The 10,711-nt window shown below is 38.9% G+C and overlaps 1 protein-coding gene across 1 annotated transcript in view; it reads right to left on the minus strand.

Annotated features, from left to right (window-relative positions):
• Window positions 1–540, minus strand: part of LOC127453180 (igLON family member 5-like) — a 250,862-nt gene extending 250,322 nt beyond the window's left edge. Inside the window, exon 1 of the mRNA XM_051719406.1 lies at window positions 49–540. Coding sequence (XP_051575366.1) covers window positions 49–202 — 154 coding nt within the window. The 5' untranslated portion in view covers window positions 203–540. The remainder of the gene's footprint in view (window positions 1–48) is intronic.
• Between the last annotated feature and the right edge of the window lie 10,171 nt (window positions 541–10,711).

Here is a 10,711-nt window from a genome sequence, read left to right on the forward strand (position 1 = left end):
TGCATGATGTGCCCCGTGTAGAGGAACGCATGAGGAATGCCAACTTACCTTGCCACAGCAATGCCAAGAGCCAAGCGGAGAGTGCGTGTCGCAACATTGCGCAACTCATGTTTCGAGTTTCAATCACTGTTTGTTCTTTCTCTGTGGTAGTCCTTGCAGCAACAGTCCGTTGTGATCTGTTTTTATGAGGATGGAAACGCATAAACAGTCGTTCGCCCTTTTATCCTATTCAATTAAACGTCCGCAGTCCACGAATCTTCCAAGTGAGTCAAAAGTGAACCGATTCTCCCAAGTGACCCTTTACGAGGAGACCGAACACAATCTGTTGGCGTTTGGAGTGCCAAAGGACACAAAAATAATTCCTTCACCCAAAAACAATACTAGTGTTTTACCACTCGGAATTTTAGATTCAAAACAAAACAATCCACAGAAGAGAACATGTGGTCAGTTTAGGAGATAAAGAGTATTGTGCAGGTTTTTGAAGGATGCTCTGGTCTGACGCGTCGCTTTCAGTGGATCAGCATCACTGTGCATCGTTAAAGGAGCTTGAGAGAAACCTTTGATTGACAGCTCAAGCTCAAGGAGAAATGCGCTCCGCCAATCAGCGAGCTTCAAGGAAGGGGGCGGGGCGACAAGGAAGAGCCTCGGCCAATCAGGAGCCAACAGTGGGGAGGAGACAAGAAGAGCGCTAGGATAAATAAGAGGTGATTTATAGCATGGACAGTGTACTGCAGTACTGGAAGGAGAGGTGTAGTGGACAAGCAAATTAGCGGTTTATAGATTATTTATGTGGCCTACTGTGATAAAACATTCATACTAGATAACATATTAAACTCACAGTTTTAAAGAAGGAAGCAATATTTGTCTTTTTTCATTTTTGTTTCATCACATATCACAATTTTAAGTAATGTGACTTGTTTTGAACAGATGTTGCTATTTTTGTCATACGGAAAATTGAGGGGTGCTAGTTTTTAAACTTCTAAAATGTAAAAACTGGTGATTTATTAAGAAATATTACAGGTGTTTATTCGTTTTTTTTATTATTATTATTTTTTTACTTTCTTTATTCTGAAATGTTTCAAACAAAACTTTTTATTTTACTCAGAAAAGCACAGCACAAACATCAGCCATTATTAGCAATATACATCTGATGAATTCTGCGATGTTTTATGGTATTAGTCAGTCCCTAAAAAATGAAATGTTCTTCATTTCAGTTCATTCTGAGCAGAAACTGAACTTTTTTTGTTCCGGTTCTGGCGTTCCGCTGTCTCCTCCAATTGGTAACCGTTTAGAACGAAATTAAAGAACGGTTAATAACAACTCTGTGCTAAGGGCGGGTTACATACCAGTTGCAGTATTACCTGATCTCTCAAGAAAAAAAAGAGGACCTGGTCTGGAAAAACAAGCTCAAAATAAGGGACTTGCCTCAATCTAAATAAATGAAAAAACCAGCCTGGTCTCATGAACATTACGTGACCGTGGCGAAAATGTTTGCAAAAGGAAATTACGTGCCTTATTGCACATTTGGCTGCAGTTTCCCAGTGAAATGTCCACTGGGGGGCGCCAAAAGCGGGTGATATATTGCCGTAATCAGACAAGATTTTTAAAGTGAATGTAAGATGGATGTTTCTCATGAGTAAAACGTGCCTCCCTAACCTAGAACTTTAACCTAAACCTAAACGATAGTGTCCAAAGAAAAAAAAAGAGAGAGAGAAAAAAATGCAAAGCACATTTTCTGAAGCAACCAAGTTATTTCATGTCGCTTCTATGAAACTCTCGTCTTAATTGACAGCTTGTGTGCTTGACTGGTCTTAAATTGCATACTGGGTGGGTGGGGTGTTGGGGGGGGGGGGGGGTGTTGTTTGTAGGGTGCCTTGGGCGAGCTTCAACACGCCCCCAAAGTTGCCTCATGAAGACCCTCCCCCCCCCCACCTGCAAGATGCCGCCCTGGGCGACTGAACATTTCGCTCATGCCTAAATCCGCTACTGCGGTGGCGGGTGGCTGAACGGGTCAAAGCAGCAGTGCTTTTCTGCTTAGCACACACTGCGCAAGATAAAAATGTTTTATCTTTTTGCGGCTGCTGAGTGTCACTGACTACTCATTGGAATTGGAATTACCTAACTTTGGTTTACAAAAATAATGTATATGTTTTTCCCTTTTTTTCTCTTATTCTTCTCTTATAACCATTATGTTGTTGTCTGCTCAGATTAGTTGAGATGTTTGTTGTATATTTGAAATTTTTTCTATAAAAAAGGCAACAACAAATAAATCCCTATATGCATTGTAAGGCTATATTGAAGACATTTACAGTTTTTTTCAACTGCTTACACAAAACATCCTTACTTGTCACACAATTTCTGAAACCTGACACTCAAACACCAGAACCACACACCAAATCTGCAAAACCATACACTAATTCTCGGCCTTCGACCATTCTTCGGTTTTCAATTTCATAAAACACTTTTTGCAAAACACAACACACAATTCTCTATGTAACACACACAAATCTAACAGGAAGTATCTTGATTTCCTTTTTCAAACACAACCAATCAAAATGCCACACTAATTCATCAGTGCCTCACACTAACTCCTCACATGTGCAAACACTCATTGCTTTACTTAACACCAACCAATCATGGCTTTAGAATAGGCCTATAAATAGGCCAAAGGTCAAGTTATTGGTTTTGAACAATGGATGCAAACAATGCAGACAGAGTAAGGGGAGTTGGAGGGAGAGCCAGAGGACGAGGCAGAGTTCGAATTAGAGGAGTAGGAGTTCAAAGAGGAGCAAGAGGACGAGTCGGATGGGGAGGAGGAGGAGGAGGAGGACAAAGACCAGGAACAAGAAGAGTGGTCTCTGATGAGATTAGGCTACTGTCATTGATCATGTGATCAACCACGGTTTAACAATGAGAGAGACAGTGTCCAGCCTAATTTGAGTCGATTTACAGTGGTAGGTATAACTCGAACCTTTAGAAATGAGAACAGGTATGTAACAATCTACTGTAATGTACACGTTCTAATGTACACGTAATAGCTATTTCAGCAGAACATACTATATATTATATATACTATAATTCATATATTTTAGCACCCATGCATCCATTTACTGCAGTGCACTGCATGATTGGTCACAGTTTGGTGGGTTATCATACTGTACAGTACAGCTGACTGTAAGAAGACATTCTGACTATATTGTATAAAATGGTATATATTATGTTACAGTTTATGGCACACACTCACACTGTTCTTGAATCTTCTACAGAGTGGAAAGGCAAAGGTTTCATGGTGGGCGAGGTCACATGTTCACTGAAGAGCAAGAGACAGCTATCGTGAATTTGGTTTTGGCCAATAATGCTATAACAATTCACCAAATATGCAATTATATCCTTAATGATGCCACAATTTTGGCTAACATAAATGCTGTGAGCCCCTCAACAATACATCGTGTCCTCCAGAAAAATCAACTGAGAATGAAACAGCTGTACAGGGTCCCATTTGAAAAGAACTGTGACAGAGTCAACATGACTTTGTGGATGTATGCATACAACACTTTCTCCAATATATCAGACTTGCACTTACCAAGTCAGGTTATTGGGTTGTGCATATACTGATCTCCATATTCTTTTGTCTTTTACAGAGAATTTTGGAAGTGGATGCCCATGCCATCGTCCATGAATACATTTATGTGGATGAGGTGGGCTTCAATCTCAGCAAAACCAGAAGAAGGGGGAGAAATGTCATTGGACAAAGGGCCATTGACAATGTCCCTGGACAACGTGGTGGAAACATTACAATGTGTGCTGCAATTACACAGAATGGTGTCCTGCACCATCATGCCACACTTGGCCCCTATAACACTGATCACATCATACGTTTTCTGGATGCTGTTCATGATATGCTTGTTCAAGGTCTGCAGAATGAAGACCAGGCAAGATTTGTCATCATCTGGGATAATGTCAGCTTTCATGGCGCCCATCAGGTCCAAAACTGGTTTGTTACTCATCCCCATTTTTCTGTTGTCTACCTGCCTCCATATTCACCATTTCTAAACCCTATTGAGGAATATTTCTCCACATGGCACTGGAAAGTGTATGATCGTCGTCCCTATGTCAACATGACACTTCTCCAGGCAATGGAGGAGGCATGTGGAGACATTGACACTGCCTCCATCCAAGGTTGGATACACCATACAAGGAGGTTCTTTCCATGGTGTCTGGCAAGAGAGAACATAGCATGTGACGTGGATGAAGTATTGTGGCCGGTCCCAGCCCGGAGGAGAGATGGAGCCTAGATACACCCAACCATCTCGCCCGCCAACATACACACACACACACACACACACACACACACACACACACACACACCATTCCTTTGGAATAATCACCTTTTTCAAAATTATGTTTGGTTTCTGTCCAACTACACATGGTTGATGTATTTCTTTTCTTTTGTACTGTGTAATACTGTATTCACAACCACAAATGTTTACAGTAAAAAAATATAGTTTGGTTTCAATCTTGCTTTCGTGTTTACCGTGAATTTTTCAACATCTCTCTGCCAATTACTTTCAATCTTGTACAGAAATGTACATAGGAGCTCATGAAAGAAGAGCTTTAGGTTTTGTATAACTGTGTGTATATGGTATATCCAAAAATATAATATTATGGCAAAGGTGTTTGCAACGTAAGACAAATGTTTGCTTTTGAGATGTGTTTGTGATATTTTGAATGCAATGCTTCATTTTGCAAGAGCTGTGAGGCAATTCTTGGATTTGTGTGTAAAGTTTTGAAAATGTGTGTAAGCAGTTGAAAAAACTATAAGACCATATTCATGGTTAAAATATGTTATGGAGAAATAACACACTCTTAGAGAAATGCAAACCATTCGATTTAGTTAATTTTCTTAGTTTTATAGCTATCATTTACACTGAACACGTAATACTATATTTACAGGATTGCCTCATTCAGAGATGGGCTACATGTTTTCACTCTCTATTGAGCTGAAGCAGTTGTAGGCATCATTGCATTTTTGCTGGCACCTTTTGCACCACCTCTCTTGTCGTGTATGGAAAGTGCTTGAAAACAAAAAAGTGGCAAGATCGCAAAAAAGTGATGTAAAACCACCTGAAGATGTCAGTCACGCAGGGCAACTCATAAAATGTAACCAGATGTATCCATTACAGAAAGACAATTATTAACAATCAGCTGCAAATGAAATAGTTATTAAAAAAAATAGATAATGTTTCCTGTGATTGATTGGGGGGGGGTGCCCCCTCAAACAAAATAGGTGCATGACCCCCTGCACACACTGCTTGGGCGTGTTTGGACTAAATGTCATCATATTCAGCCCAAATTATTTTATTTTAAACATTTATTAATTATTTGTTTTAATTACAGTCTGCTTCTCAGTCAGAACCTGGCAGCATCAAATCTGCTTAAATGCATCATATCTAATAATAATTCAGTGAAGTCTTGGAAACAGCTAAGAAATCTGATTGAAAATGCTGAACTGAAGTTATTGGTTGTGATTTGGAGACAGCATCATGGCTCTGAAAGTAATTCGGTGGGAATATTCACACCATACTTTCACAAGGTCACTGACTCTGGAGAATCGTCCTCGGTTAGGGTCTTGAGAGTCATTCATAGATTGATGGCAGCCATGACTGGTGAAGGGATGTTGCAACAGCGTTTGAATATCAGTCTGAGAGCTCTGTATGATGCCAAGCTGGAATCAAGTCTTTCAATGTACTTTATGTAGGAAAGATGTGAAAGTGTACATTAAATAAATGTTCTGGGTTCAATACAACTTCAGAATTATCATCAATATTTGTGGAGCAATGTCAATTTAATTACCACAGAAAACAATTTAGATTTTTTCCAAGCAAAAATTGCAGTTACAGTAAGGCACAATGGAAGTACACAGCACCAGTAAACATTCAAATACCAACTGTTTTGAAAGTCTAGCAACAAGACTTAAAGCTTATGTAAGCTTATGTTTTAATGCATAACCAAAGGTTCATCCACCTAGAAAAGTAGTCCCACCACAAATAAGTTTGGTCTAGACTTTACAGAGTCTTTATATCAAATAGTAAGGTACAAGAGGGCTGAAGGAACCCCTTTACCCTTGAATGCATGGGTGTTTTGCCAAACATTATTGCATACTCGGTTCTTTAGAGACCCAGTACTTATATCTATCACAAATGGTTCTACAAAATGCCCAGAAAGTGTCAAAATTTCTAAGCATTTTCAAGACAATTCGAAAATAATAGAATATATTCTGATACATTTTGATGTTTTATTTTTCATATATCAAAGAGATGATGCAACAAATATAGAACAGGATTCATTACTTCCACACTCAAATTTCATGAGACGCAACTGGCTGTCAAGCGCATATTGAGCTACAAATAACATACAGTATAAGCTATTCATAAGCTACACATACAGTGCATTCATAAAATATTCAAACCCCTTCATTTTTTTCAATCTACATTCCATACCCCATAATGACAAAGCAAAAACCAGATTTTTGATAACTTTGCAGATTTATTGAAAAGAAAAAACTGAAATATCACATTGACATAAGTATTCAGACCCTTAACTCAGTAATTAGTTGAAGCAGCTTTGGCAGCGATTACTATGATGCGACAAGCTTTGCACACCTGGATTTGAGGATTTTCTGTCATTCTTGTCTGCAGATCCTCTCAAGCTCTGTCAGATTGGATGGGGACCGTCGGTGGACAGCCATTTTCAGATCTCTCCAGAGATGTTAGATTGCGTTCATGTGCGGGCTCTGGCTGGGCCACTCAAGGACATTTACAGAGTTGTCCCTAAGCCACTCTTGCATTGTCTTGGTTGTGTGCTTAGGGTTTATGTCATGTTGGAAGGTGAACCTTTGGCCCAGTCTGAGGTCCTGAGCACTCTGGACAGGTTTTCATTAAGGATATCTCTGTATTTTGCTGTACAACACCCCCACAGCATGATGCTACCACCACCATGCTTCACCGTTGGGATGGTATTGCACAGGTGATGAGCGGTGCCTGGTTTCCTTCAGACATAACGCTTGAATTTGAGGCCAAACAGTTCAATCTTCATTTCATCAGACCAGAGATTCTTGTTTCTCACAGTATGAGAGTCCGTTAGGAACCTTTTTGCAAATTCCAAGCAGGCTTTCATGTGTCTAAGCACTAAGGAGAGGCTTCCGTCTGGCCACTCTGCCATAAAGCCCAGATCATTGGAGTGTTGCAGTGATGGTTGTCCTTCTGCAAGTTTCTTACATATCCACACAAGATCTCTGGAGCTCAACCAGAGTGACCATCGGGTTCTTGGCCCTTCTCCTCCGATTGCTCAGTTTGGCCGAGTGGCCAGCTCTAGGAAGAGTCCTGGTTGTTCCAAACTTCGTCCAAGAATTATGGAGACCACTGTGCTCTTGGGAACCTTCAGTGCAGCCTTCCCCAGATCTGTGCCTCGACACAATCCTGTCTCTGAGCTCTGCAGGCAGTTCCTTTGACATCATGGCTTGGTTTTTGCTCTGATATGCATTTTCAGCTGTGTGATCTTATATAGACAGGTGTATGCCTTTCCAAATCATGTCCAATCAATTGAATTTGCCACAGGTGGACTCCAATCAAAGTGTAGAAACATCTCAAAGATGATGCTAAGAAATGGGATGCTCCTGAGCCAAATGTCAAGTGTCATACCAAAGGGTCTGAATACAATGTCAATGTGATATTTCAGTTTTTCCTTTTTAATAAATTTGCAGTTATCAAAATCTGGTTTTTGCTTTGTCATTATGGGGTATGGAGTGTAGATTGATGTGAAAAAAATAAATAAAAGCATTTTAGCATAAGGCTGCAACATAACAAAATGAGAAAAACAATGAAAAGGTCTGAATACTTTATGAATGCACTGTATGTGCTTTCTCAGGTACTTTTTGAGTCTAAATAAATGCACATCTTACATAATTTCAGTAGTACACACAAATGACAATAGCCAAATCATACTATTCATGTGTTAAACTTGCTATAGTTTACTTCCACGTTGCATTTTCATCAAATAGCAATGTAAAATGTAAATCAAGTCAATCACTGAAACACCAGTTCCACCTTGAGAAAGAAACAGCATGTACAGTATAACATGTATGTGAACATGCATATGGAATACTGATAGTTCACCACTGTCATACAGAAAATCAACATGATAAAGTAGTCATTTTTATGAAGATAGAACTAATTTGTCTTGTAATAAACAAAGAAATATATATATCCTGTGAGAGTAAACTTATTTTTATGATTATTTCATATCTATATATGATTTATGGAAGCACAAAAAATAAAAAGCAACACTATAACATATTTTGGATCTTTAATGACCCTATACACTTTTGGTAATCGAGCAGTTATAAAAACTATTTATTTCTTTTTTTTTTCTTGTTACACTATTCAGAAGACAAATGTTGAGGAATATTAAAGAGGTGTGGGCATAACTTAAAAAGATGGATGAGGTAAAGGGCATTAAAGGGTTATGAAAAGTGTGCATTTTTTTTCTAGTCGCAAAATGTATAAAGATATTTATTTTTATTGAATATTAATGGAACAACATAATTTGTGTGAAATAATAAACAGAAAGTTGTTTTGATTCAAATTAATTTTAAAAAGATGGGATAGCAAAATGCCTTTTTAAGTATAACAAAAAATAAATAAATAAATAAATAAATGCTTATTCAAAATAACCATTTCCTGTTCATTTCAATCACATTTGGCATTTCATAACATCTCAAGTATTCTATAAACAAATGAATCTCCATTGTGATTAAATCAGTTAATGTGAGCCCACTTTGAACATTCTTCATAACAAATCTATTCTCTTCTATGGGGGGCCTTTAGCCCCTGAAACAAGGGGGCTTTTTACCCTAAATACTACCCTTTGGGAAAGTTATTGAAAAACTGAAAATGACAATTATTTTGTCTCACATTAAATGTAATAATTTCAGGGATTCTCTTTAACTCTTTAAGGGTGTAGGTTTGTTTTTGAAAGTTGGTAGGGACATTATTTTTTTTTTTTAAGTTTTTTTATCCCCTTTATTCCCCAATTTGGAATGCACAATTCCCACTACTTAGTAGGTCCTCGTGGTGGCGCGGTTACTCACCTCAATCCGGGTGGTGGAGGACAAGTCTCAGTTGCCTCCACTTCTGAGACCATCAATCCACGCATCTTATCAGACACTGCGGAGACTCCCAGCATGTGGAGGCTCGTGCTACTCTCCGCGATCCACGTACAACTTATCACACGCCCCATTGAGAGCGAAAAACCACTAATCGTGACCTCGAGGAGGTTACCCCATGTGACTACCCTCCCTAGCAACCGGGCCAATTTGGTTGCTTAGGAGACCTGGCTGGAGTCACTCAGCACACCCTGGATTCAAACTCGCGACTCCAGGGGTGGTAGTCAGCGTTAGTGCTCACTGAGCTACCCAGGCCCTGCGTGGAGGATAATATAAAAAAAATGTCGGTATTAAGAAAATTCAATCTGGTGATATAGCCAAAATAACATTTATTTCCTTATATAACAAGTCTCATTTCCTATTTCTCTGTCCTACCATATTAAATAGTACACTTTTTTTAAATTCTGAATAATAAACAGGTTAATAACTGATGACTAGGACTGCACGATATAGAGAAAAAAAATGTGATATGCGATAAACTTGTTGTAAATGCGATGTACATAAAACGCAAGCTTGTTTACAGTTTTTTTCAACTGCTTACACACATTTTCACAACTTTGCCTCTTTTTTTTTCCCCAAAACTTTACACACAATCCAAGAACTGCACACACGAAATGCCTCACATCTCTTGCAGAATGAAGCATTGCATTCAAAATATCACAAACACATCTCAAAAGCAAACATTTGTCTTACGTTGCAAACACCTTTTCCATAATATTATATTTTTGGATATATCATATACACACAGTTATTCAAAACCTAAAGCTCTTCTTTCATGACCTCCTATGTACATTTCTGTACAAGATTGAAAGTAATTGGCAGAGAGATGTTGAAAAATTCACGGTAAACACGAAAGCAAGATTGAAACCAAACTATATTTTTTTTACTGTAAACATTTGTGGTTGTGAATACAGTATTACAGTACAAAAGAAAAGAAATACATCAACCATGTGTAGTTGGACAGAAACCAAACATAATTTTGAAAAAGGTGATTATTCCAAAGGAATGGTGTGTGTGTGTGTGTGTGTGTGTGTGTGTTTGTTGGCGGGCGAGATGGTTGGGTGTATCTAGGCTCCATCTCTCCTCCGGGCTGGGACCGGCCACAATACTTCATCCACATCACATGCTATGTTCTCTCTTGCCAGACACCATGGAAAGAACCTCCTTGTATGGTGTATCCAACCTTGGATGGAGGCAGTGTCAATGTCTCCACATGCCTCCTCCATTGCCTGGAGAAGTGTCATGTTGACATAGGGATGACGATCATACACTCTCCAGCGCCATGTGGAGAAAAATTCCTCAATAGGGTTTAGAAATGGTGAATATGGAGGCAGGTAGACAACAGAAAATGGGGATGAGTAACAAATTAGTTTTGGACCTGATGGGCTGCGATGAAAGCTGACATTATCCCAGATGATGACAAATCTTGCCTGGTCTTCATTCTGCAGACCTTGAACAAGCATATCATGAACAGCATCCAGAAAACGT

The sequence above is a fragment of the Myxocyprinus asiaticus genome, chromosome 15, assembly GCF_019703515.2.
Source record: "Myxocyprinus asiaticus isolate MX2 ecotype Aquarium Trade chromosome 15, UBuf_Myxa_2, whole genome shotgun sequence".
In the NCBI taxonomy this organism is placed as follows: Eukaryota; Metazoa; Chordata; class Actinopteri; order Cypriniformes; family Catostomidae; genus Myxocyprinus; species Myxocyprinus asiaticus.